The sequence below is a fragment of the Caloenas nicobarica genome, chromosome 10, assembly GCF_036013445.1.
Source record: "Caloenas nicobarica isolate bCalNic1 chromosome 10, bCalNic1.hap1, whole genome shotgun sequence".
Classification (NCBI taxonomy): domain Eukaryota; kingdom Metazoa; phylum Chordata; class Aves; order Columbiformes; family Columbidae; genus Caloenas; species Caloenas nicobarica.
The window spans coordinates 23,908,719-23,936,430 of NC_088254.1; the positions used below are offsets into that span (position 1 = coordinate 23,908,719).

General features: G+C 47.3%; 3 protein-coding genes across 7 annotated transcripts in view; 2 read left to right on the top strand and 1 right to left on the bottom strand.

Moving 5' to 3' along the window:
* TP53BP1 (tumor protein p53 binding protein 1) overlaps positions 1-725 on the top strand; it is a 30,139-nt gene extending 29,414 nt beyond the window's left edge. For 4 of the 5 annotated variants that reach the window (XM_065641394.1, XM_065641395.1, XM_065641390.1 and 1 more), the window contains one exon: positions 361-725. In XM_065641394.1, the coding sequence (XP_065497466.1) occupies positions 361-572 (212 nt within the window). In that variant the 3' untranslated portion in view covers positions 573-725. The remainder of the gene's footprint in view (positions 1-360) is intronic. The other variant, XM_065641392.1, reaches the window with a different exon arrangement.
* A 1,175-nt stretch (positions 726-1,900) lies between these two features.
* On the bottom strand, positions 1,901-17,304 carry TUBGCP4 (tubulin gamma complex component 4). The gene is made up of 18 exons (XM_065641533.1): positions 17,227-17,304; positions 15,959-16,087; positions 15,284-15,406; positions 13,548-13,601; positions 13,038-13,094; positions 12,404-12,483; positions 11,471-11,672; positions 9,572-9,737; positions 8,495-8,619; positions 7,771-7,821; positions 7,273-7,378; positions 6,822-6,929; positions 6,453-6,591; positions 5,841-6,018; positions 4,731-4,865; positions 3,595-3,711; positions 3,013-3,152; positions 1,901-2,699 (listed from the first exon to the last, which is right to left on the bottom strand). The coding sequence occupies exons 1-18, from the start codon at positions 17,302-17,304 to the stop codon at positions 2,687-2,689; spliced, it is 2,001 nt and encodes a 666-aa protein (XP_065497605.1). The 3' UTR covers positions 1,901-2,686.
* Positions 17,305-20,515: 3,211 nt separating this feature from the next.
* The window catches only part of IQGAP1 (IQ motif containing GTPase activating protein 1), a 72,866-nt gene continuing 65,669 nt past the window's right edge, over positions 20,516-27,712 (top strand). The window contains exons 1-2 of the mRNA XM_065642103.1: positions 20,516-20,748; positions 22,284-22,383. Of these exons, the coding sequence (XP_065498175.1) occupies positions 20,697-20,748; positions 22,284-22,383 (152 nt within the window). The 5' untranslated portion in view covers positions 20,516-20,696. The remainder of the gene's footprint in view (positions 20,749-22,283; positions 22,384-27,712) is intronic.

The window sequence follows — 27,712 nt, forward strand, 5'->3', positions numbered from 1 at the left end:
TTCCAGCCTGTGTTGAAAGGGAGAAATAAGCAAGAGTTGCTCCTGGACCTTCTGTTGGCCACTAAAATTGTGCTTCCTTATCCTTCTGAACTCAGCTGTCCCTCCCACTCCATATGGATGTGGGCCCCAGGACTCATGGTTTCTAGTCCTGCCTGTGGTGCTGGCTGCTAGTTTTCTGTTCACTTCTATCTGGACTAGAGAGAATCTTTTACTTGCAAGGTGCAGTGTTGCTGTAGAGCTTGTCTTTACTTTTACGAAGAGAATTCACTGGCTAGGAATGAGAGGACATGAGAGATTCATAGTGGTAAAACACTGATCTTCTGCTGCAGAGAAGATAATTTTTCTTTTTCCACCTGACAGATGCCTGTCTTTCCTCCTGTGCAGATATTGCTTTGGGTGTTTATGACGTGGTGGTGACTGATTTTTCCTGCCCAGCTGGTGTCTTGAAGTGTGCAGAAGCTTTACGCCTGCCTGTTGTCTCGCAAGAGTGGGTGATCCAGAGCCTGATTGCTGGGGAGAGAGTAGGCTACAAGCAGCATCCAAAATACAAACACGATTATGTCCCCAACTGAACTGAAACTTTGCCCTGCTGTCCCACTGTTGTGCAGACTGTGTTTTAATCAGGTTTTACATGTTTGTGTAATTGGACAGTGTGCATGGATTACTGTATATAGTTTTATCTGCTGGACTTTTATGATGAAATAAATGTTCAATCTCTTGTGGTAGCTGCTGGGACTCCTTATTTACCTAAACTTATTCCAGGGGTGTGCCTCCAGAGGAGGGCAGAGAGAAAAAAAATGCTTACATTTCTCTGAACTGAACAGCACTAATATTCTACTTTCAGAAAGGCTGACCTTGACACAGAATCAATTATAAAGGAAGGGAAAGGCGTTCTCAACTAGGAGCCTGTGTTTGCGGAATACCCTGTGACCCAGCTCAGGGCAGCAGCAACACTTCTGTTTGTTGGAAGAACAGCATGTTGTGCCCTCCTCCAGCTTGCTGTTATTTTCTATGAATTTCACCAAGATGTTGCTAAAGTGACTGGTAAGAATTTCTAGGATGAAGTGCCATTTTGTTTTGGCTACCTTTTTTTTTTTTCTGCTGTTGTGACTATGTAGGTATTGACCTGCCTTAGTGCAGACATGGGGACCTGGGACAACTGCAGAGTATCTAAAGTGCTGAGCACCTCTGTGTAAATGGGAGGAGATAACGGAGTAAATAATCTCCTGAGCTGCTGCATTCACAGCTAGGCACTTTATGTCAGAAGTCAACTGGTGTAAAGACCAAGCCCAGGTTTGACAGCCCCTCACTCTAACAACGCTACAGGCTGGAGGTGCCCAGGCTGCCATCCAGCCCAACACCCCAGCTTCAGACTCCTGCTGCAGAAGTGTCAGTTTTTCTTGATGGGTATTTTTTCCCCTCATCATTTCATAGCTCAGTCATGTTCTGACTGTGTTGGTCTGTAAACCCCACATCTCAATCCAAGCTTCAACACCCTTTCTCCAGTGTTCTAGATTTTTTTTTCATGGTCACAGGATTTTAAACTTTGCAAACACCTGTAGTGCACTGAAGATGCAAGACCTTGCACTCATTGCCTGTTGTCACTGTGCCTTTCTGAGCAAGCAGAGGATTTCTCTTCCCCCTTGGATATGTAACTGTCTCAAGAGCTGCAGCTTCAGACACTGAAAATACCAGCCCTTGGAGGGGACGGCTGGTTTCCTGGCGGCCTTTGTGTTCAAACTGGGAAAGACTAAAATCTTAGTAACATGCAAGAAATTCCTGCTAGATACCACTTTTCACTGAAATAGGATGCTGTGCCGCTCTAGTCCCTTTGCACCTGGATGCAGACATTGACAATATTCCGCATAATTTCATGACAAGATGGCTTTATTTTGGTTCAGTAAAATAGTCACTAGTAGCATCTAAATAGTCTTAAATGAAAACAGTACATTTAGAACTGCCATCCTAGTTAAGTGTCTCCTTAGTTTAAGTTCTAACATGCTTTTCTGCCAGCAGAAGAGCTTTGTATTTTGAATAGGGCAAAGCTCCTACTTCTGTCTTGATGAGCATAATTTTAGCACACAAAATGTACTAAGTTTTATATAGAAAGCAGGTGATATCACTAGTGGCTCCATGACCTATACAGCTGTGCTAGAACAGTGCGCTGTATGAGAAGAGATTCTTCAAATCTATTCCTTCTTCCCTCCCCCTGTACCTTAAACTGCTGCTGCAGGTGTTTCATTTACCTGGTATGTATTTGAGCAGCAGACGTGGCGCACTGTAAATCAGTTTACTGTGCAAGTAGAACTCGTTGAATACAATTCATAGTCCAGAACAACAGACCGCTTCCCCCGCCCTCCAGGATCATGGTCCAGCTGAAGAGTCAAGACGTTATGGTTCTTATTGCTTTTCCACTTTATAAAGAGGCAGAGCCTGCTTCTCTAGAAGCATTTCTAAGTACGTGCAGGGCTGCAGAAAGCATGTTTTATGAGTTCAGAAAAAATGGAGTAGCTTTCTGCCATCACTAGGCAGCCAGACATCAGCAGCACCTCCTGCCAAGTCCTTCTGAAATGGGGTTCACCAAGCAAGAGCTACAAAGAAAAACTCAGTTCAGAGCAAACCCTCCAAGACCACCAGTCTCCGCTGCTTGATGCACTGTTGGTTACTGAAGAAAAGGTCTTAGTGCTTAAATCCCAAAGCTGCAAGAGAAGGGTACAATATTAACCACATGTTGAAAGGAACTCCCTTTATCCACTCACATCAGCATTTTTCAGCTAATATGAACTAGCAGCTAGTTCAACTTTATGCCAGAACAAACTTGAAGGGGAGAAAGCATATGAAAACAAATTAACTCATGCTGGTTTGTTACTTTTCTGTCGTAGTCTTCACCAACACTTTGCTTCTAATTATTTTGGCTTACACAATCAATAAAGTTACTTACAATTGTTTAGATCACTTTGTACTCCACGTACCTCAGGAAAATGCTCCAAGCAACCCTGAAAATATTCCTACCTGCCCAAGGTTCCTCCAGCCTGGGTGTAGTATTTGTTATAATCCAAGCGTAGCAGCAGTTGAGCCAAGTCAGAGTTTATCTGATGGTTGCGAACACTAGAGAGGATCTTGAAGAGAAGTGATGACTGACGACTGAATCCCTACAAATTAGAAGAAGTGAGTTCTGGGCAGTCTCAAGAGAGAAAGAAAGAGAAAGCAAGCAAGCCTTTCATCTCTGTTCCTGCCTAAACAGTCCTTTAACAGCCTGATGAAAAGAATCACTGCAAGGGAAGTACAAGGTAAACCGTCAGCCACAAGAATTACTAGATGTCAGGTATCCAAAAGCAGAGGTAGAGGCACAGCCTGAGATCCACCTCTTTCTGTTCCAATGGAGTAATTTCTGCATATCTGTCCACATTCCTCCTCTCTTTGCACAAAGAGTTTGCAACTCAGGAACAGTTAATTAATTAAAATCATTGTAAGGACTCATATAAGAGGTCTCAGCTTAAACTCACTGCTGTCCTACAGCTGTTAAAGCTAACATGACTGCTTAAGCAAAGGTTTGCAGGGGAGAAGAACAGATCTGTATAAACGTAGATTCACCTTCATCAAAATACCAAGTTGTGCAGCTCCTCGTTCATCTAATGGGCCCAGATTCTGACTGACCAGAGAACAAAAACTGTGACAAAGGTCCAGAATTTCATTTAAGCAGTGGAAAACCTGCATGGGATAAAAAGTACAAGATAGTAGTTTAAACAGAGTTCAAACCCAGAGAAAGGTGTTCCTAGTACCTGAAAAGCTGCAGCATTCGTACACAAGATGTTGCTGGTGCCACATTTTTCAATCAGTAAGGAAGATGTTAAAGCACCTGTAGCACTTTTTTAAGGCTTTCTATGGAAAAAGGACTTTAATGTTATGCTGCATCTTTTCCCCCCACCCCCCACCTTTTGCAGACATTCTGTGGAAGCAGCAATTGGCACCAGAGCTGAACGCTGGTGTCCCCGTCCCCCGCAGGACAGCACTGCAGCTCCCGACAGAGAACAAAGAAAAAAGAATAGCAAGAGCTGCGCTTCGAGGTGCCACTGTTCACAAAACCTGGAATTGCTTTAGTATCAGTTGGTCTGAGAATTGTAAATTGCATTTGGGAGTGTTAAGAAAGGCCAAGTGCCTCACAGACATAACTGCTGGAAGACTGAAAGCTCCAGACTGGGTAATTCATATTCTGCCACCTTTTGCTCCGGCCTCATAGAGTGAGCAGAACAACACAGACAAGACCTGTAGTCTCACTGTGTTTCATTGATACCAACCTTCTGTGGGAGTGTGTTTGTGAGGCTACACAGTTAATAAAAAGTACTGGCACCACTGTAACATATTTTTGACTAAAACAATAAAATACACCCTTAAAGTCCACTCGGGAACATTTAAACTATTTTTAACCTGTAAACTACGAGAGGGAATTTTTCCTAATCTAACGCATTTCAGAATGAGTCCCCCAGCAATACAGTTCCTAGCGCTATGCTCATTATTACTTCTTTAATAAAACTGCTTGTGAGAAAAATAGTGACAAAATTTAGTTAATAAGGTTAACTGAATACCTGCTTTATTCCTAGAGCTGTAGTCTGTGCTCTGCAGATTATCACTGATCTGGTTTAGAAGAGATGGTTTGTCACAGCTGTTCAAAAAGGTTCTTAGGGCAGTTGGAGAATTTGTAGAAAAAGGTGAAAACAAGACCTACTTACAGGTTTTAGGAGGATGAAAGACTGAGCCAACAGATTACTCAAGAAATGATCATGAGCCAGTTGAATACTCTCGAAATCTCGCGTGGCGTTTATTTGCTGCAGCAGCTGTGAGAACTGAGACTCCAGTACATCCACCTTATGGATATGTAAAGAAATCTCATTACTATCTTGAGGAACGGGAGTACTTCAGACCAGCCAGCAGTTTTGTGTAAGAAATTTACTTTCCTTATTGCTACTCTTACCTTAGAGGCTGAGGATCACCCTCCCTCGGCCTCCTGAATGGGGCATTATGAACAACAGCAGTACAAAATGGGGCTGGGGGGGAAACAATTTCTGATGGCTAAGTATTGCCTAAGTAGAAAGGGAAACGGTCACTTTCTTTAACTATTGAAAAAATGTATAGCTAGCATGTAAACAAAGGCATTTGACTGTAGTCACATCTGAATTTTACACTGAATTTACACAGGTACTACCTGGAGTCTCAGGGGAAAGGCTGCAATGGAAAAGCTCAGCCAGATCGCCCGGGAGAGCCAGGCCTCCTCAGTTCAGCTCTTATGGCTGTCAGCAAAACAGTAAGTAATTCTTAGAAAATCATGCTACTTATAACTGGTGTTTACATTTGAAAAGTCTTGGGTTTACTTCAAATGGTTAGAATATGGCTTCTTTTGATCCTAAAAAAAAAGCAAAACCAAGCAAAAAACCCCCACAAAACAAACAAACCGACCAACCAACCCCACAACCAAAACACAAACAACAACAACAACACAGCAACTTGTCACTGAACTCAAACCGGAGTTCACTGAAAGGGGCAAGGGAAGAGCTGGGATGGGATCTTAATGATGCCACTTCAGAGGCTACTGTGGCTTCTCACAAATGCTTAGTAGCAATATAGAGCCAGAACTCCTGCACTTCCAGTAACACTCAGTGGTTCACAAGTCCAAAAACTTTATAATTGTAGCACCAAGTCTGGGAACTCCAAGTTCTAGACTTGTGGCAAAGGAAGTCTGACCTCCTTAAAGCACAAAGCATCCGAGCCCTGAAAGACAGGGCTTCAGTGCTTCCTCCAGTTCCTAATTAACTAAACAGTTAACCGTTCTCTGTTATCCTGACCTGCAGATAATACTGAAGATTGTCCACAAGGAAAGCCATGTGATTCCTCAGCCGCCACTTGATGGCATCAGTGCTGTTGGATTTCAGGTGTTTGCGTTGCATCTGGAGAGCCCAGCAGTGCTGCAGCTCAGCCTGGACTCGTCGCACACTCAGTAGGTATTTGAACACAACATTGTACCTGCAGTCAAAAATACAAAATTGTTTAAGATTAAAATCCTCCTTGGGTGCAGATACTGGAGAACGTAACAATACAAGACCGGAAAAAGAAACAGGAGGTGGCTGCCTGTCAACAGGTGATGGCCCATAACAGATTACGGACCTAAAAAATAGGAGGTTAATGTCACCGTAAGGAGGGAAGAGCTAACAATGTTTTGTCCAAGTAGCACTGTTCGTAAAATCGTGCAGATCTGTCAGTATCTTGCAGGTCTTACTGACATTACAAGTACTCTCAATATGAATACGCGGACTCGTTTTAAGATTCAAGGAGCATGCTAAGGTATTATAGCTCTACCCTTCTCTGCACAGAGAGGAAAAAGCACCCCAACACATTAGTGGGTGCCTAAGATCAGGGAACCGATAGATGAACATGCAAAGACCATACCTAGTACTTACTTCTCCAGAACAGCAGGAGTAAAGAGAATGTGCAGTGGCCACTGAACTTTGTAAGAAAGGCCCAGAGCTGCCCATCCAGATGCGGGGGCTTCACGTGGAGATAACTCCCGGGAGGGCCCTTCACGAGTCTGAGAAGTGTCTGAAAACAAATGAGGTGCTGAGTTGTCTTCTCAGCCAAGACAACTGTGGCAAGGAAGAAAAGGGGAAAAAGCAGAATAAGAAGAGCCAAAGCAGGCTAGGCCATCACATAGGGCTGCAAAGGGAACAAAGTTAACGTTTCTTTAACATCAGAGAAGGGTATGTAGTAGGACGTGAAAAAAAGGTCATCATCTCCCCTCTTAACTCGCTACTAAAAATGCAAGTAAATACCTTTATGCTCCTTTCCATGATACTCAATGGTTAAGTGAAGCAGAGGGAGTAGGTTATCATCATCTAACAGCACTTTATGAGCAGACTGCTGAAATGCAACGTTGACATCTGACAAAGAGAGAACACAGATACCAACACAAGATGATGCAGCCAGTGCTAATTTTGCTCCCATCAATTATTTATGCTTGGCCGTAAAAGACAGCACTGACATGCTATGTCCACTAATTTCATTTAATTCCAGTTTCAAACATGGAGGGAAACCTGCCACCTGACAGTTTCCGAGGTGCTATTTTCACCCACTACGTGAGACATTCTAATTCACAAGCGCTGTTCTTTCAAAACTAACAACATCTGGAGGACAAGGCAGAGCTCTTGTGTACTGGCTGTGGGTAACCACTTTCCTTCTGGATCCCAGTGAGGACGGGTTGGTAACTGAACAAGCAACACTCACCGTGTTCAGTTACAGCCGTTGGTGGTGTTTTCAACATGTGCTGCGCAGTGTCAATGAAGGCCTGGAACAGCTCTCCTCTTCCCAAAAGGTAAAAGTCTTTTATAATCTGTGGAGTTATTTTTTTTTTTAATATAAGCATATCAAAAACTGAGCAAAAATTTTAAGCATCCTAGCTGATAACATCCATTTTTATTATTGTTTGGACAATTTCTGCTATTTCAAAACACGGCTGGAAAGCTATGAATTTCATCCAGGGCCTAGAAAGTCTACACTGCCTTTACTTCAAGATGCAAACCATGAAACCACAAACACACACCCCTCTAACTCTGTCTCTGCCCAAGTTCTATCACTCTGTGCTCATTCTTGAGACCTGGAAAATGGAAACAGCTTTTCCTAAAAGAAGAAAGTGCAGAATCTAAGACAGTTAAGTATGTAATGGGAAAGAGGAAGGGAAGAATTTAAGTTGCTTTAGCAGAAACAAGCTAGCAGTTACATTACCTTCAGTTGTCCTAGTAAATCTGATTCCTCCACCATCAGTTTCCAAAGATGCTAGTGAGGAAAAACAAAAGAAAACAAAACAAAACAAAAGAAACCTCCTCTCAGTGAGAACAGTAGCTGTCTCAAAATACTTGTGAAGCATACAGAAAAGCACTTGTATGAAAGAGAACACACTAAGAATCCTGTGTGTAGGCAGCCCATGCTACTAGTTGAAACACTCTTGAATGTTACCAGCAAGGAACTCTGCCCAAGAAACATAAAGACCCATGACAAAAAAAAAAAAAAAAAAGTAAATTCTTATGAAATCAGTTCCAGCCTAGCTTTGTTCTCACTTCTCTAACCTCCCTGTCTTCTCAGGTGTCCCTCCTGCCCCAAATTAAAAAAAAAAAAAAAAAATTAAAATTGCCAAAGCAAAGAATTTGTCTAGTGAGACACCATCTATGATGCTGAAAGCATGATGAAAAGTTCTGAACTTTTTGCAAGTGAAATAAAAAAAGCCTATCTCAAGATTCTCTTCCCTGTCATTACACAGTATATGTTGATGTCCTTTTGTCACTAGAAGTTGGGGTAACATCAAGCTCTGAGCCCCATAGCAACATGGAAGCACCTGCAGCGCTCACACGCCTGTTCAGTCCCTGACTCCAAGAGCCCCTGTCTCCTCCCGGTCCCTCCAAACCCGAATTGCTACTCAGCCCGTACCCCAGTTATCCCGCCGGGATCTCACCTCAGCAACCGTGCTCCGGATCCAGTCAACCACCGATTCAAAGTCCACCAAACTGAAGAGTGGCTGCTGCTTGAGTCGATGGAGCTCTGCTGCAAAAGTGTCCTCCTGGTTTTTTAGGATGGAGCCTGCGCAAGGACGCTTACGGTATCGACATGACACGGCAGTGCTGCAGTATCAGTAAAACCTCAAGCATTTTCTCTGAAAATGCTTGCCGCTAACAGCCCTTTTCCTAGGGCGGAACTCGATCTTTGAACCCACAACTTTTCTGCCACATCAACCAGTTGGTTTTGTTCTCCACCTACCCCCACCTCTTTCAAATCTACTGCTTGAACTCGGGATTTTTTAACTAATTAAGCTAGAAGACCAATTTCTTTTCACCTCTCTTCTACTAAGGCAAGAAAACAGTCCAATTTAATCGGTCCTTTGTTCTCTGCAATGTAGCTCAAGTCATTTGAGTACTTTTACATAGACAATCTCAAGATAGAGCCTCCACAACACTCCTTCCCAATTAGTGCAGGAATGTTTCAAAACCTTCTCCATTGTAAACTTATCAGGCTCTGAAAGAGAACCACCAGCTGGAATTCTCTCTCTTGCTGTCTTAAAGGCTCCATCCTGGTAATTTGTCTTCCACAGCGACCTTAGGGACCACCTTGCAATGAATCTCTTATGTTTGTGGATGTGTTTTAATCCTGTGACACCATTCTGCAACATACACACAGAGCAAGAAGTGCCCTCGCGTCTGTCTACACCACTCAGGGACAGGGATGCAAGCTGGAAAGAAAGCCCGACCTTTGCAATCGCTTTATTTATCCAGAGAAAAATCACAAGGTGACTTGTTGCTGGACACTTGGAGACTATGTTTGGAAAGTGTTATTGTTTACTGATCATGTTCTTATACCGCTCCCTTGGGATCAATTGAACACTGGGACCGCTGCTTTGTCCTGGCACAACCATCCGCATGTTCTGAAGAACATCAACCACCAGCCAGTGACTGCTGAGGAACTCGATAATACAGCATTTTGGAAGACACTTGTCAGCCACTCATAACTGAGCAAAAGCCACAAGGATGTCCCTTACCTTTTCTGGTCAGGTTGACATTTTGATTCTCAAACATCTGTACAGATTCTCCCACAAAGAGGATTTTCTCAGCAACCCGTACAGGAATGTATGAAGGCAGCATTTCTACTCGCAGAGAAAACTGTTTCAGAGATGGAGCTAACATGTTCTCCTCCTCAATCAAGCGCTGTCAGAGACCCCAGGGAAAAGAAATCAAGAAAAACAAGTGTGAGAAAACCAGAGAGAAAAGGTGTCCAAAAGTGTGTGTGTCCGTGTGTGGGACAGGCAATCCAAGGACGCTGGAAGCAGAAAGGTAGCAGAGCTCATGTGCATCGTGTAAGTGAGCCTGCAAACTTGATTGTACTTGTGGTCTGCTAGCAGATCTCCCCAGAGAAGATGTTGCTTTCACTTGTGATACGCGCCAAATGCAAAGACCTCCACTAGTGAGCACATAGGTTAGAGATCTGAAGGCTTGCTAGCATAAATTAGGCAAGTTTCTCAGTTCCTGCAAAAGGTGTTTAAAACAATACAGTAAGTTATTAACTTTTTTCCTGAATGTATTAATAAAGAACTCCAGGTACAGAGGCAAGATTTTCCTTCAGAGAAGCAATACTGATTATTTCATTTAGCTTTCTCATTGTTGGAGAGTAAGGTTCATTAGTCCGCAATTCAAAAAACACCGTGCTAATAAATTTTTGAGAATGTTTGCCATCTACAGAGTTCTTAGTTTTCACAGGAGAGTTCAGTACAAGTGTGTACACTGACGTTAACAGCTTGGCAGTTCTTTTCTTAAGATTCTTGTGACACTTTTAGAGGAGGAAATACCCAAGTATTTTATCAGTCTATCCTATCAACGCTCAGCATTTCTTATTTTACTCTGACTGAAGAATTCCCAACACTGTTGGTCAATAATACTGAAGAAGAGTTAATTGGGCTCTCTTGCTCTCACCTTGTAATGCCTACATTCTCCACCACAGATCTAGAAGACTCACCAATTTTCACATTCTTCCTATATCCAACATAGTGAAATAACAGACTTTTCACTAATTGTGTTTTAATGTTTTCCGTTGGTTTTGCCTGTGTGCAATCTATCTTCAGCAGAGACTGTTTGTACAAGGCATTAATTAACATGCACCACAAGGTGTTTCAGGTTGAGTCTCCTGCCCGCTCGTAGCCACGCTGCACTGACACCACGGGGGCCCAGGAGATGTTCCTCACAGTAAACTGAAGTGTGAATGTACAGAGTCACAGTTGCTCCTCACGGGTCCCTGAAGCAAACACTATGCAGATGCACAAAGTGTGTAAATTACTCCATTGAGAAAGCTCCTTTGCACAAGGGCACACTAATGGTCTGCCATCTACGGGAGGAGTTACCTCCACCTGTCACCAGTGTATTGGCAGGTCGCTCCCTTCCTTAACTTAGTGCCCTGTTCTTCGCAGCCTCTCGACTCTCACATAGTGCATTTTCCCCGGTAATGTCGGGAGTATTGCCCAGTCAGGAAACACTTGCACGACAAATGGTTGTGCAAGACAGGTACCTTACCCAGCTGCCAGGAGAAAGGGTGCAAGTGAACACCCCAGCTCCCCACGCCCTCCCCTCGCGGCTGCCCGCACAGCCAGCAGTGTGAGGAATCAGAACAGTCAAGGCCAGGCTGTGTACAGCAGTTCCCGTTACTTGACATCAGTGTCTACAGATTCTACCATAGGGCTTTCTGCCCCAGACTGTTCAGCTGTGCCAAACGATATGTCTGTGTCCTTTAAGCCTGGCTGCAACCTACTGCAGTGCTCTGTTCATCTGCCATCTGCCAGGTCTCAGTATATGCCTGGTTTAGCACAGCTTGCACTGGAGCAAAAAACAATATATTTCTTCTTCAGTTCCCGAAGGACCAAAGGATGCCAAACTATGATTTGCAGTCTTACCAGGTCCTGCAGTTCTCGGAGCTGTTTTCCTGTAAGTCCCCCAATTCCTAGGTCATCATCATCTTCTTCGGGCTGGGTGGGGACATTCCCAGAAGAGGGGCCCTGTTTGATAAAGAACTCTTCATGTTGGTCAAGCAGCAATCCATGCAGCATCCAGGCAGAGAGCTGCTTGTACATGACTCCGTGACACACAGCCAGAATCCTGAGGTCGGGAGAAACAGACAGTGGGGCTTTCGCATGCAGTAATCAAAACCTCATTGTACATAATTCTGGAAAGTCCAGTTAGTCAGCCAGGCAATATGGCAAGTGCAAAATGGCTAATGTGGAATTCTGTATATATATATATATATGTGTGTGTGTGTATATATATTTTTTTTTTTTTTTTTTTTTAAAACAGGGAAAGGTGGACCGATCACTTGCAAAACTAAACTAACATAACTTCTGAATATGTGGCTTCTCCATGGAGATCTGCCAGTGTACCAGAAATACAAGTAAGTTTGCAGTGGCTTCCTTGTCCTGCTGTTTCTACTTAATCACCATTTCAGCATGAACACAAATTATCTTTTAAGTAGTCTGACTTTCTGCCCAAGGACATCCAAACCTAGCAACACTCACCCAGTCACATTTATCCTTTTGAAGGATCAAAAACCAATAGCAGGTCTACCATGTGCAAACAGTTCATCTAGACCTCAAAGGAAGAAAAAGCACAGGACCTGAACTTTTCCTCAGCCCTAAATCCAAAGTGTGGAGAAAGCCTTAATTCCTGCCACAAGCTCGCTTTAGATAAATATTGGGGACTGTGACAATTTTTCCTACTTTTATATCATGCAAGCCTGTTTTGCATGTACTGTTTTCACAAGTCTGATAAACACTTTGACACTAACTCCAGTTACTACAGAACAATTAAATAATAGCTTTACTGTATGTACGTACTTTTCAAGAGCACTGCGAACAGGAGGCAACCCCCCACAGCTGTGTTTGTGGACCGTCTCCAATATCTGACATCCATGAATCTGCAGAAAGAAAACATGGTCAGACTAGGTCTGTTAATTGGATCTGTACTGACCTTTTCAGACATTTAAACACTACACTTTTAGCTAACAAGAAAATGCCATAACAAGCTGTGAAAGTCTTACAGAAAGAAAGATGTAACATACTACATGTAGTGAAGAAAGAGGCTGCCTATCTGTGGCTCTATACCCATGCTTCTCTCAAAAATTTCCCTTAATAAAAAGTAAGCATCTCCGGATGCTGAAAACATTAGCTTCTGCCTTTAAAACAGACTCGGAAAAGAAGAAATTCCAAGCAGCAGCATCTCGTACAATGAAATGTATTTTGATTATAAAATGCAAATCATCAAAGATCACACTGATAACAAAAACGTCAAATCTAGTGTAGATGGATTTGCAAAATCGTTATTCAATACTTATAACAGTATGAGGAATAGGACACCCATTACTGAAACCACATTCTTTCCTAGTATTAAATGTCTGGAATGAGGGCAGGAAGAACTTTATCAGCTAAAGAGGAAACTTCTAAAGACAAACTATCTACAATTTTACTGTACCTTCTGAGACTTGATCTGTTCCACCATGACCATCACAGAGGGGAAGAGTAACTGAAACTGCAGAACAAGGAGCAAAATAGTGAATTAGTTTCCTATGCACGGGAGAGAGAAAAACTATACTTGAGTAAGTGTGGACAGCAGCTGATTACAACAATTTAATGGAACTGTCATCTGGCTTTCTCCACAAATTAGAAACATGACACGAAAATCTCCAGGAAGAACGTCCTCCCTCTGCTGGACCAAGACGCACGAAGTTACTACATCCCAGCAGCAGCTCAGGCTGAACACAGACAGGGAGGAACACGCGAGGGGCAAGGTGGGGACCTAAGCTTTGTGTCAAAACGCAGGAGATCCTCTGAGCATGAGTAAGGGACCACAAATATAGAGGTGTTGAAAAGAAATGGCACGACATGACAGACTAACCTTTATTTATCCCACCCACTTTCTTATTAGACTCAAGGGGTGCTAAGAGGAAACAAAGATCACCACCTGTTTATTAACATGGCATACCTGGTCCAAGGAATAATTAACATGCGAGATGGAAAGATGCGGGTCAGCCAGAAACTGTTAAGAACAACAAAGCAATTAATAAAAATTAAAATAAGGTAGGGATAAGTAAAAAAGCATGTTTGTCTCTATATTCCAAGCCTTTAGTTCCCACAGCTTTTCCTTCCATACAAACACTTTTTTGGCCTGTGTCCCATTTTTGGCTGTAACGACCACCGGATGGTGACAGTACCCAAGAAGTGACAGCTACTGATCTGGCAGGTTCTATGATGGCATTACAGCCTTGGTGGAGAGGAGTAACTGAGGTCATCTACCTGGACTTGTGCAAAGCATTTGACACTGTCCCACACGACATCCTTGTCTCTAAATTGGAGAGACATGGATTCAACAGCTGGACACTTGTCAGACGAGGAACTGGCTGGATAGTCACGCTCAAAGACTTGTGGTCAACAGCTCGCTGTCCCAGTGGAGACCACTGACCAGTGGTGTTCCTCACAGATCAGTACGGGGACCAGCGCTGTTTAACGTCTTTGTCAACGACATGGACAGCGGGATGGAATGCGCTCTCAGCACATCTGCTGATGACACCGAGCTGTGTGGTGCAGTCGACATGCTGGAGGAAAGGGATCCATCCAGAGGGACCTTGACAGGCTTGAGAGGTGGGCCCATGTGAACCTCATGAGGTTCAAAACGGCCAAGTGCAAGGTCCTGCACCTGGGTCAGGGCAACCCCAAGCACAAACACAGGCTGGGATGGAGAACAGCCCTGAGGAGAAGGACTTGGCGGGGCTGGTTGATGAGATTCTCAACACGACCCAGCAATTTGCGCTCAGAGCCCAGAAACTGTGTCCTGGGCTGCAGCACCAGAGCATGAGCAGCAGGTGGAGGGAGGGGATTCTAGCCCTCTGCTCAGCTCTGGTGAGACCCCCCTGCAGTGCAGGTCCAGCTCTGGGGCCCCCAACACAAGAAGGACATGGACCTGTTGGAGCGAGTCCAGAGGAGGCCACGAAGAGGATCAGAGGGCTGGAGCACCTCTGCTGTGGGACAGGCTGAGACAGTTGGGGTTGTTGAGCCTGGAGAAGAGAAGCTCCAGGCAGACCTTATAGCAGCCTCCAGTACCTGCAGAGGACCTACAAGAAAGCTGGTGAGGGACTTTTTACAAGGGCATGGTGTTGTACAACAAGGGCTAAGAGTTATAAACTGAAAGAGGGGAGATTCAGACTAGTTACAAGGAAGAAATTCTTCCCCATGAGGGTGGTGAGGCGTTGGCACAGGCTGCCCAGAGCAGCTGTGGATGCTCCATCCCTGGAGTGTTCCAGGCCAGGCTGGATGGGGCTCTGAGCAGCCTGGGCTGGTGGAAGGTGTCCCTGCCCATGGTGGGGAGTGGAACTAGACAGGCTTTAAGGTCCCTTCCAGCCCAAACCATCTTGTGATTCTATGACTAATCAAAACCTTCACAACTGAAAACAGAAGTCACGATAGTCTAAGACAGCACTGGGCTCTGAGGCAGACAGGGCACTTACTGAACTGAAGGTAGACAGGACTTAATACCTATTAGAATGAAGAGTCATTTACAATGGCACGTCACAAGAATAATTTGGAAGACATTCCTAGTATGGAAAGGAAAATACCTTGACTCCTCTTTAGCTACTACTACTTAGCACATTAATTGCGGAAGTGACAACTTCCCACAATCTGTCAGCAGCAGGACAGCCTCTGGTTCCAAGTGTCTGTCCTTACCTCTTGTTCTAGGTCAAGCAGTGCCTGTCGATACGGCTGTAGCACTGAATCGAGACCTGTACAGAAGGCTTGCAAATAAATGCCATGTAACCCACTCTGGTTTGGCTGAGATGGATGATGGTCCTGAAACCAAACAACAAAATCTGCATCAGCTCCCCAGCACAGGTCTAAAGAGTAATGGAATTTCTGTGCAGTGTTACGCCAGCAGCCAGTGGCCCAAAAAAAAAGTTGAAATGCACCTTAGCCCACTAGAAAGTGCCTGGAAAAAGACCCTAGAAGTTTGTCACAGAGAGTTCCTTGAGCAGTGTGATATTTAGCTCTTCTGGGGACACACGCAAGCACTGGGAACCACTAGTAACTTCAGTGCTTCTTTGTAATTATCCACAGCTCTTGGATCTCAAAGTTCTTCACAAACCATGAGAAGGACTCATGACAACCTAAGGATGAGCATCCTGTACAGTTCACAGGCCCTGGCCAAAAATCATTATGGGATGCTCTCCCGAGAATGAGACTTTACAGTGGGTCCACGTGTCGCTGTTCTGCACCCTCCCTTATCTGCACCGCGTGGAGCTTTTTCAGAGCTCTGCCTGGGAACGTGCGTTTTCTGCGCTAACGCTGCAGGAGATCCCGGCGCCCGCCGCGCTCTGCCGGGAGATGCGGCTGCGCGGGGCCCACCTGCTGCTGGACGTGTCCTGTGTACTGCTCCACGAACTCGGTGAAGCGGATGTAATCGGTGCCGAGGCGGCAGAGCCGGTTCAGAACACTCGTCTCGCTGGGGTGCAGGAACGGCAGCTCCTGGGACACCTGAGGGGGAAACAGCGCTGGGATGGGGGCGGGGTGGCCGTGCCACACCGTGTGGTACCCGCAGGCTGCACCGCACCCGCAGGCTGCACCGTACCGTACCTGCAGGCTGCACCGTACCTGTAGGCTGTACCGTACCGTACCCACAGGCTGTACCGTATCGTACCTGCAGGCTGCACCGTACCGTACCCGCAGGCTGCACCGTACCGTACCCGCAGGCTGCACCGTACCGTACCCGCAGGCTGCACATACCGTACCCGCAGGCTGTACCGTACCCGCAGGCTGCACCGTACTGTACTGTACCGTACCCGCAGGCTGCACCGTACCGTACCCGCAGGCTGCACCGTACCGTACCCGCAGGCTGCACCGTACCTGTAGGCTGTACTGTACTGTACCGTACCCGCAGGCTGCACCGTACCGTACCCGCAGGCTGCACATACCGTACCCGCAGGGTGTACCGTACCCACAGGCTGTACCGTACCGTACCCGCAGGCTGTACCATATCGTACCCGCAGGCTGCACCGTACCGTACCCGCAGGCTGCACCGTACCGTACCCGCAGGCTGTACCGTACCTGTAGGCTGTACTGTACTGTACCGTACCGTACCCGCAGGCTGCACATACCGTACCCGCAGGCTGTACCGTACCGTACCCGCAGGCTGTACCGTACCGTACCCGCAGGCTGCACATACCGTACCCGCAGGCTGTACCGTACCGTACCCGCAGGCTGTACCGTACCTGTAGGCTGTACTGTACTGTACCGTACCGTACCCGCAGGCTGTACCGTACCCGCAGGCTGTACCGTACCGTACCGTACCCGCAGGCTGTACCGTACCTGTAGGCTGTACTGTACTGTACCGTACCGTACCCGCAGGCTGTACCGTACCCGCAGGCTGTACCGTACCGTACCCGCGGGCTGCACCGTGCCGTACCATACTGGCAGACCGTACCGTACCATTCCATTCCTGCAGGCCATACTATCCTGCACCGTACCGTTCCGTACCCGCACGCCGTTCCATACGTGCAGGCCATCGTGTACCGCACCATTCCCGTTCCATATCTGCAGGCCGTCCCGTCCCATTCCCGTCCCGTTCGGTTCCTGCACACCGTTCCGCTCCGCACACGTTCCGGCCCGGTCCGTACCTGCAGGCCGCCGCGCTTGCTCCATGTGACAACCGCCCCCGGGTACCCGCTCAGCGCCAGCAGCAGCTCGTGCATCATCCTGCGCGCGCCGCCGCGCGGGCTGCCGGGAGGCGCGCGCGGGCTGCCGGGAAGCGCGGGGGGCGGGGCCGGCGCGGGGGTGGGGCTGTGCGGCGGGAGCGGGCGGGGCGGGGCACGGGACGGGCGCTGGGCGGCTGGAACGGGCACCGGGAGCGGCGCGGCGGGGAGGGGCGGGGCGCGGCGGGGCGGGGCGGGGCGGGAGGGCCGCCGCGGCCCCGCCGGTGTTCGCTGCGGTGCGCGGGCTGGCCCGGAAGGGGCTCCCGGGGCCGCAGAACGCGCGGGTTCTGGTTGGTGGTCGGTTTGGTGTCCCTGATCAGGTGTCCTTATCAATTTCTCTCATCATTCATCAGTGTCTTATCAGCGCCAGTTTTACCCTCCTCCGTTTATTATCTATTGCTTTCCTTCACTGTCTTAACCCAGGCAATCAAAACTGACCACTTTCAAAATTGTGCAATTACCTAATAAACTGGTTTTTAGCAATATCTTTTTAATTTTCTTTTTCCTATTTTTGGAAGAGTTTTTTCAATGTGCATTTTTACAGTTCATTTAGAAGAAATGAGTGCTAAGTGTCATATGATGCATATCTGTTAACTTTCTATTTTAAACGTGTATTTGGTTCATGATTGCCTTGTCACAATGAGGTTGAAATGTAGGAAAAAGCTTCTGTTATCTTCTTAAGGGACGAATAAGCTCCTGGTAATTAGACCAAAAATCAATAGGGATCTAAACCTTACTGCAGACATAGAGGATACAAGCAAAACTCAGCCGGGAAAAATGGGGTTAAAGGGAAAGGTTGTGACTGGCTGTTGGTCACTGAAGTAGAAAAACAGTACTAGGAAAAAACCCCTGTTAATAAGGACAGGGTGGATCATCAGACTGCGGGTGCTCAGACGCAGAGCGGCGATGGACGGTGTTACCGCAGCTACGGGAGCCGCACGTGTGCTGCAGAGCAAGTGACGGCTGTAACCCTGGCCGCAGGTCCTGCTCATCTCCAGGCCTTGTCTGGCCAGAAATGAGGGTACACGTGCACGCCCGTTCGGGGGAAGGTTGTCTGAATGTGCTGTTATTTCCCAACTGTCCTTGGACTGCAGGACTGTACTGCTTTGGAAAGGCAGGTGTAAAAACTGCCCGTCCTGTCCTGTTTGGAGGAGGATTTGAAGAGGTTGAAGATTCCTTGTTTCAGTGGTAGATGTGGCCAGGTTATCTTCAAGTGACTACAGAATCACAGCTTCAGCGTCTGCAGGTGTTCTAAACATGAAATTTTTTTGCAGCACCATTCACAGAAATCATCTTTCTTGTAAAGGAAATGGCCAATAAATACCTGCAAAAGAACAGACAACAGCAGTTTAAATGAAGGACTGAGTTTTGGAGGTCTTGTTTCCCCTGGGAAGCGTGGTGACTAGGCGTTAAGGCCAAGTACTTAAAGAATATTTTTTTACAGAATTGATAGCTCCAATTTTGAAACTAGAGAAAAATAGGTACCTCTGTAATGCTATTTGCAAGGCTATCTGACTAGTGCCTATTCAACATTAAAAAGACAAGACAAGAAACAGGAGACGCAATAAGTTAAACATAGATACACAACCCTAACAACCAACAGTTAGCAGAGACAGTAACAAAGACCAGAAATCTTAAATCGGGAGCTATTACAGAAGCCACTGAAACATAATCTTTGATGTCTGATAATCATATTTATTTTTCTTATCAGAATGGGTCTATAGGAGAGTAAGTTTATGAGATTTTTTTGAGGGACAACTGTGGGACTGTGCAAAAAATATTATGGGATTTTCAGGGGGAACAAAACCAGTTCTGCACTGCACAATCTACATATAAACATTATTTTTAATGTCTTCTCGTTATATAACTGCAAAGTGGCCACATGTGAAGTAATGCAAATAGATGTTAATAATTAGAACTATAACCATTTGTTATAAAACCTTTTGCTTCGTAATTTATGTCTGGCATTCACCTATGTAGTTATTTCTGTAACCGTTGAACTGTGACATGTAACCCTTATAATCAACCAAACCAGCTTTCACTTAGTCTCCCTTTCATACAGACCCTTTCAAAAATTATGTAAATACACTGTTCCATGGACTCCCAGGGTCACTGAGGTTGGAAGGGAGCTCTCAAGCCTCTGGCCCAGCCTCGCTTCCCCAGCGCAGGGTCAGCTGGAGTGGGTTCTCCAGGGCTGTGTCTGGTTATGTTTGAAGTGTCTCCAAGGTCAGAGATTCCACAGCTTCTCTGGGCAACTGTTTCCAGTGTTTGACCACCCTCAAAGTCAAAATGGTTTTTTGGACTTCTGTGAATTTCAGTCCCCTGCCCATTGCTTCTTGTCCTGTCCTCTCAGCCTCTCCTCATATGTCAGATGCTCCGAGCCCTCAATGAGCTGCTCCGTGCTTCATCAAACTTGTTCCATCCCGCCCATGTCCCCCTTGTCCTGGGGCAGAACTGCAGCTGTGGTTCCACCAGCACGGGGAGGAGCAGGCTCAGCTCCCTGACCTGTGGTGAGGCTTTTCCTCAGAGCCTTGCCTACTGAATTGCTTCATTTGTGCTTATGCCCTGCCAGTAAAATTCATGGGACTAATTAAATGGACACAGGGTGGCATCTTCTGTACCCTGACTCTTGAACAAGAAATAGGCAAAGCAATAGTAATAGGTGAGCTTAACATACAGTGAGGAGAAGGGACCTTTCAGGACGTGGTCATGTCCTGTTGCAGCGCTGCTGGATGTGGCTGTTGCACCCTATGTTTTTGCGCACCCGGCTTCAAACTGCTGATATTTCAGGTGCCACCACGGGCGGCTGGCAGAGGTGTTCCACGGAAGGGCACAGCTGTGCCCAGCAAGGCCGGGTTTTGCCGCGAGGAGGGCTGGTGCGGCAGGAAGCCTGGCGAGAGCGGGGGCCAGCCCACGCCTGGCCCCGCAGGGTGCGCAGGGCCGGCCGCGCCGAGCTGACCCGGCTGCGGGCACAGGGCCGGCACGGCGGGGCCGGAGCGCCTGGGGACGGCGGGGGTCGGGGCAGGCGGGTGTAGCGGGAGGGTCACGCCTGGGCTGACCGCGGCTGTGTCCCTTGTCGCAGGGCTGGCGGAGCTTGGCTGGGTGCTACGAACGGAACTGACAGGAACGGTCCGGGCGGGGCCCCGCGAGTGGGACGCCGGGGCGGGACACCGAGACGCGCGTGGGGCAGGCCGGGCTCCGCCGGGGCTGGGGGCCGGGCCGAGCTGGGCCGGGCGGGACCCGCCGCTGCAGCAGCGGACGGAGGTGGCGGAGGCGGCCGGGGCGGGGACGGGCAGCGAGCGCGGAGCGGCGGCTCCTCCCCCGCCACACCCGGCGCGGCAGGAAGAGGAACGGCCGCGCCCAAGTCCCGGCCGGGCCCGGAGCAGCGCGGCGCCATGGCGGCGGAGGAGGCGGACGGGCTGGCCATGTCCCGGCCACACTACGGCTGTGAGTATCGGCCTGCGGGGACCACGGGGACCGCGCGGCCGCCGAGACACGACCTGCCCGGCGACGCCCTGCCCTGCCCGGCCCTCCAGGGGCCGGTGCTGGAGCGGAGGCTGGGGCGCCGCAGGCCCGGGGGCTGCGGGACCGCGGCTGTGGGACGGGCCCGGGGGGCGGTTGGGCCCCGGCGGCTCTGCGGGCGCCGGGCGCCGTGGGCGCGGGAGCTCGTCCGAGCTCGACGTCCCTTCCCGCGCCTTAGAGAACAGCGTGCGGGGCGGGCGGTGGATGTGGGGCGGGCGGTGGCCGGGCAGCGCTGGGGCGCCCCCGGCCGTCCCGCGGGCGGGCTCCGCGCCTCGCCCAAGATGTCCGCCGCGGGCGGGGCCGCGGTCGCCGCCCCCTCCCTTCCCGCGTACCGCGGCGACCACACGGGACTTACCGGGCGGAACGTGCGTTGCGATCGGACTCCTCCGCCTGCCTGTCACAGCCGGGCCGTGCGGCGGGGGCCGAGGAGCGCGCTCACTTGTGCTGCGGAGCGCGTCAGAGACGGGGGGGGCGGCAGGTGCGGGGCGGGGGCGGCAGGCGCGGGCGGGGCGGGGGCGGGCGGGGCGGGGGCGGCAGGTGCGGGCGGGGCGGGGGCGGGCGGGGCGGGGGCGGCAGGTGCGGGCGGGGCGGGGGCGGGCGGGGCGGGGGCGGCAGGCGCGGGCGGGGCCGGGCCGGGCGCTCCGCGGGGAGCCGGAGGGGGCTGTGCCGTGCCCGGCCGGAGGCGCTGCCCAGTGGTTTGGGACAGTTTTCAGCTCTTGTGGCTTTGGGAGGGCTTGGAGTAATCAGAAATACGCGTTTGTGGGGCTCCAGACTGATTTCTGAGGGACCCTTTGCAGTTTCAACCACGATCTGGTGTGATCCCCAGTGCTGCAGTTGATGGGTCATCACTTGCGTGTATTTGTTGAAGGCACGTTAGGTGTAAGCTAACCCTGGATTAGTAATGACATGAGACATTTCCTATCTGTCAAGTTGGTGCATAAAACCTAAAAAGTTGGGGTTTTCTTTCTTACATGAGAGCCTGGCTAAGGTGTTGAGCTGTAAGAGTGGGAAGAGCGGGTTTTGTCCCTGGGGCTTTCAACACACAGAACCTGCAAGATTTAGGCACGTATCCATATGCAGGTCCTCAGATTGTTCCGTGTGGAGGGGCATGTGGCCGCTGATGTGCTTTTGAGGAAAAGAAGCTAGAAAGAAAGCTAGAAGAAAATAAGAAAATGAAGGGCTGTTTCTAAGAAATTGGAAGATGGAAGAAGTTGGATCACAGTTCAACTGAGGAATCGGAAGGAGGGACGATGCAGGTTTATGTGACAGGACAGGAGAGATAAGGGAACAGGGTCTTTTCTGTTGCTTGTAGAGAAGAGATGTATTTGGTCCTTCATTTTACTGAATCACATAAAACCTGTGATGAGTTTCAGTGGGAAAGGTCAGATCTGATTTTTGATGTCCCTGTTCAGTTACATTCAATCTTCAAACACCTGAGAATTTGTTTTGACGATTTGCAGCGGTCTTGGATAACGAGAGATTAACAGCGGAGGAAATGGATGAAAGGCGGCGGCAGAATGTGGCCTATGAATACCTGTGTCATCTGGAGGAAGCAAAGAGGTAAGAATAAGTGGGTTTGCAACCGCTGGTGCTTTAATGGAGTTGTGGTGTTCGGTAAGGGGAATAACTTGGATGCTACTTACCTCTTGTCTGTGTGTTTCTTAGTAGCTATATGGATTAATTTTTAAAAACAAAACACAAAACAAAGGAAAAAACGAAACACAGAAAACCCACAAACAAAACGCCCGCCTGACCCCTGATGTACTTGTCTAACGTGTTCTTAAAGACGTTTTGTGATAAGGACTCTGGAGCTCCAGTGCTCACAGCACTGACGGATTCCCTGTTACCTGACTTGTGTTTGTCTTGGTGCAGTGTTGCCTCACTACGCATCAGTGGACATGAAGAACACATTATTCTTGTCCTCTTAACTGCAGACCGTTTACAAATTTAAATTATAACAGTGTATTTCCCTTGCACTTCTCTTCAACTGAAAACCCAGTTCGTGTGTATTTCTCTGTGGTCCAGTTTAATAGAGCTGTAGTGCTTTTCCCTGGGTTGTTCCGACTTCTCTGTACTCACTCCATGTCTTCCCAGACTGCGCTGCCAAAGCAGAGAAAAGTTTCCAACAGGGGCATTAACATGCCTGCTCATGGGAGCACACGGATTATCTTGTGTACCCTGATACATATGCTAGTGTTGTACATTATGGCATGGTATCTACGTTTTCGTAATGGTATGATGTAGAGTTTTGCTGAGTTGCCACCTTTTCCTTGAAGGTCTGCTGCTGAAATTGGTTCTTCATCCTGTGTTTGTGCAGCCTATCGTGTTTTCCCAAGTGTGTTACCTTTCACTTGATCCTGCTGAATTTGATTTTTCCTGACCTTTGTTTAATATATTGAAATAACTTTGATCTTATTCCTGTCCTCTAGCATGTCTGTAGCATTTTTTGTCATCTCCGTGTTTAATAAGCATGCTGTATTTCTTCGTTCAGACAATTAATGAAAAGTATGATCAGAATGCAGTAGATGCTATATATCTGCTATTAAAGGAAAAAGAACCAATATTAAAAATGAATGTGTGAAATCTTACTGTTGGTATTTTAAAAATCTTTTTGCAGACATTCAGTCCTCTGTGCTGTATGTGGAGAGTAGGAATGAGACAGACCAGTTTGTCAGCTGCTTCCCTTCATGACAGTTGGGTCTTTTCATGCCTTTGTATAAATTGAATATTTTACTTGAAATTTAAAATTATTTTTTGAAGCTGAGATTGAGGCCAAAGGCAGGTTTTCAAGAACAAAATTAAAGAAAAAGAGGTGAGGCGGTGTGTGTCTTGGCGACTCCCTGGCCCCAGTACTTGACAGTCAGGCTGGTGTTCCAGTTCACATTTTGTAATGAGTCAGGAAATGGATTGTGAGCATTTTGTAATTAGTTGGGAAATAGACTGTGAGCTTAGACTTTCCTTGTTCCCACAAATATCTAGGCAAACTGGCTGATGTGTATGCCACAGAAAATAACTTCTGGAGCAGCAGAAAAGTACGGACCATGCATAAAAACATGTTCTAAATAGCCAACAGCATGTTTTGTCGTGGCTCACTGAGTACTTCAGTCTGCCTTTGTCCCTCAAAAGATGATATGGATTAAGAGCCAGAAACCTTTCTCTTCCACTTGCTGGGTGATGAATTTTGGGTAAGTCTGTGTAAGTCTTTCCCAGCAAGACCAGACATGTTCTGCTGGAGTGATTTTAATGGGGAGCAAATGCTGAGTTTGTACAAGTTCACTGCTGGTGGAGTATAAAGAAGGACCTGATTCCAGGATTTTAATAGTTTATGCTGCCTTACCGAGAATGTATAGTATATTTTTGAAGGGGCAGGGAGCACTGAAGTGTATGCTATAGACTTTCAGATGCTTCATAACAATTGCCTCTGCCATAGAATCACAGAGGCTGCTTAGTTACTAGCAGGTGGTAATTTTCTGTCCATACAGATTTGCATGAGGTTTGAAGTAATAATATATGTCAAAGTATCTCCTTCCATTCGAATCCGAAATCTTTAGGCTCAGATGCGGGGCGGCAGGAGAGGCGCGTTGCACCACGGCCCCTTTGCCCGCATCCATCGCTCTTGGGCTCTTTCTGTTATTGGCCTCAGGGTAAATGGTTCCTGAGATACTTGTTCGCTTTTCAATTCCATGTCCAGGTTTGCAAAAACATTCAGGCAAAAATACCTAACACAGCAACTACTTTAATATTTTCATTAAGCCCTTGGTTAATTGTGGGGACTTTTTAGATAAATAATCTTCAATTCTAGAGCTTCTTGGCCATCTTATCTCTGCTTATGAGTATTGCCTTGGTATTGATGAAGCTGACCAGCTGGGCTTTTGATTTTGTTGCAACTTGTCAGAAACAAGCTGTTTTCACTGCTTTGTCCTCAGGATGAGCCTTCAGATATTTCAAATAATGCCTGGTGTTGCCAGTGTGTGTTGTGAAGAATGGAGCTGCAGCTTTGCTGCTTGCAGCGCCGGCAGCGGTGCGACAGCCTGGCAGGCGGAGCACTCGCGTAGTGCAGGGTCTGTTCAGCTTCGGCCGCCCGTTCCAGCCCCCAGCCCGTGTTTGCTCAGTGCCCCATGGGCTCTTTGTGTGAGTGGGAATTCCCGAGTCCTGTAGCTGAAGCCAAACCGCTTTGCATAAGAGTTAAAGGTTAAATGACCAGAAGGAGGGGAGCAGACTTCTTAGTTTAATAATTAAAATACGCAAGTGGGAGCAGAAACGCTTGAGTTTGTGGTCTAGTCCCAATAATTTTTTTTCCTTGCTGAGCAGTCTTTTTGTAAATTGTCCTTTGACGGTTTTTTTGGTGTTCCTACTAGTACAGCCTAGAGGAGTTTTTGGAAAGGAGTTTATTTGACAAAAACAATTCAACAAGAACTGTAAGAGATCACTATATTTGCCAGCAGTGTAAATGAGACATAATGTATGAATTAGAGACCTTAACATTTTGCTATGGATTGCAGCGCCTCAGAACTATGGGTACAAATAGGAGCTCTGATATGTCTTCATAGTGAGAGGTTTTCAGATTGGAAGTTGTATCTATAAGGAGAAGAGGAGGACCTGATAGCAGAGGGAGGTATCTGGTGCATTCAACATCACATTGTCAGAAGCTGAAAAGGTGAATGTTGTGAAGTTGATGGTGGCTGAGGTGGGTGGGAGGCGGTGGAAGAACAATTCTTAGCGGTCCCTTCCCCCCCAGTCACGTTATCATCACAGCACCCCAGGCTGGTGGGGCTGCAGGACCTCTGTAGATCCCCCGGCGCTGCTCCCGCAGGGTCACAGAGCAGATCACACAGGTCGGTCCAGGGGGTTTGAATGTCTCAGAGGAGGAGGCTCCACACCCGCTCTGGGCAGCCTGGGCCAGGCTCTGGCCCCTCCCAGCAAAGAAGTTTCTCCTCATGTTCACATGCACCCTCCTGTGTCTCAGTCTGTGCCCGTTGCCCCTCACCCTGGCGTTGGGCACCACTGAACAGAGTCTGGTCCATGCTCTGACACCCACCTGGAGATATTGATCCCACTGATCAGATCCCTCTCAGCTTCTCTGCTCCAGGCTGAACAGCTAAGCAAGTTGCGTGCAGAATATCTGTCCTGGTTTTATTAAAAACAAGACCAGGCAAATTAGACAGCTGTTCAATGTCTTCAGTCTCTACAGCTGCTATACCAAAGGCCCATTGATGCCCTTTTGCGTCCTTACTTTGTCTCTTTACTTAAATGAATCTGCAGATGAGATACAGGCAAGTTTCCCATTGGTTTCGAAGCTGCAGAGTTAGCTTGCTGCCTCCTGCAGCAAGGATGCTGAGGATGAAGTGTCACAGCAGTCTGGAGGACTAGCGGTGTGAACCAGAGCTGCACTTGAAGAATTTCAATTTTTTTTTCCCCTTGTTTTGTTGCAAATCTCAAGATAGCAAGAATTGTAATGTAACTCTGGAGCCCCTCAAATAAAAAGAAAGGTGAAGATTGCAGCGATGAGGAGCGACGCACACCGGGACGCAGACAAAGATGCACACACAGGCAGATCTTGTTCAGGAAGCAGCGGAGAGCCGGGCAGAGCAGCGAGCTGAGCCAGGCTGAGGCCTCTTTATTAGCCATTGGCAGTTTATAGGATTTACAGATATGGGCCTGGACTAAGAAGTTACGTAAGATGTTTTTCCAATAATTGTTATTAAAAACACACCACACTCATGTTTGTTTCAGTTACGTTCCCACTCGTTCACAGACCAGGCCCAAGGACATTCACGCATCCCATGCACTTGGGAGCTGTCATCCAGCCCGAGATACCATTCTCACAAGTCTGGGCTATCACTCTTTACAATTATGAGAAACGTACTTCAGCACAATCTGTCCAAGGCCCTTTATATTTTGCTGTGATCTAATTATGTTAGTTCTCTTTCTTTGACCATCCAGATGGCCCTGTTAGTGTTGATCTTCCTTTATCACCCAGGTGGCTGGAACCGCACATCTTGCTTTCCCACAGAAGATTGTTTTGGTTTGTCTCTGAGCTCATTCCTTGTGTTTTTTTTTTCTTCCCACAGATTTAGGCAAACTTGACATTATGGGCTGGGGTAGCTCTGAAAGGTGTTTCTATTTGCATTCATGTTCTAATGTCTTGAGTGCATGCAGCTCAGCTACAGTCTAGTATCCTTCAGTGATTTAAGAGCCATTAATTCTCTTACTTCAGAAGCGTAGGGAATGATTGCAACTCTGCAAATAACAGAAAGACAAGACAAAGCAGGGGATCTTAAACTGTTCACAAACCAGACATGAAACATATTCCGTAGTTGCGATATGTGAAAGCTATTCTGCCTATGCAGGGCGGGCTGCATCTGTATTTAATCCATCAGATCATACTGATCCCCTCTTTAATAACTGCTGGTCACTATTGCATGCTGGAAAAGATCTAAAGATGGAATTAGTTCTATTTAGAAAACATCTGCAATAATTTAGTCGGTAGTGTGTAATGTAGAACCAAAGATCGTGTTCTTGTTATTGATGAGCTCTACAGACAGATGTGAGGCGGCCTGAGACCGCAGAATGTCTGTCTGGTTTGCTGGTGTTTTATTTCAAAAGTACAACTCCTTTTTGGAGATCCTTTGTTTTTATTTTCTAATTTTAGAATTAGGGCTTTTTAAAAAAAAATTAATATTGAAGTATGATTGGATTTTTATAGTTGCAGAGTCAAGAGAGATGTTAGCTCATTCATGAATTGTTGTATTTGCAGATATGTTTGTGTGTGAGTAGTCTCAATATCTTCATGTTTAATCCAAGTCACACAATTACAGGAACTGGCATTTGGCTGAAAATGATGTATATAATTCCCAGCAAACCTGACTTCTCTAGGTCACAGAATCAC

Coding starts and splice junctions, on each gene's coding strand:
- TUBGCP4 (XM_065641533.1), bottom strand. CDS start 17,304: ATGATGCACGAGCTGCTGCTGGCGCTGAGCGGGTACCCGGGGGCGGTT. Junction 7,822..8,494: donor TCCGGAGCACGGTTGCTGAG/GTGAGATCCCGG, acceptor TTTCCTCACTAG/CATCTTTGGAAACTGATGGT. Junction 6,930..7,272: donor AACGGCTGTAACTGAACACG/GTGAGTGTTGCT, acceptor TCTCTTTGTCAG/ATGTCAACGTTGCATTTCAG.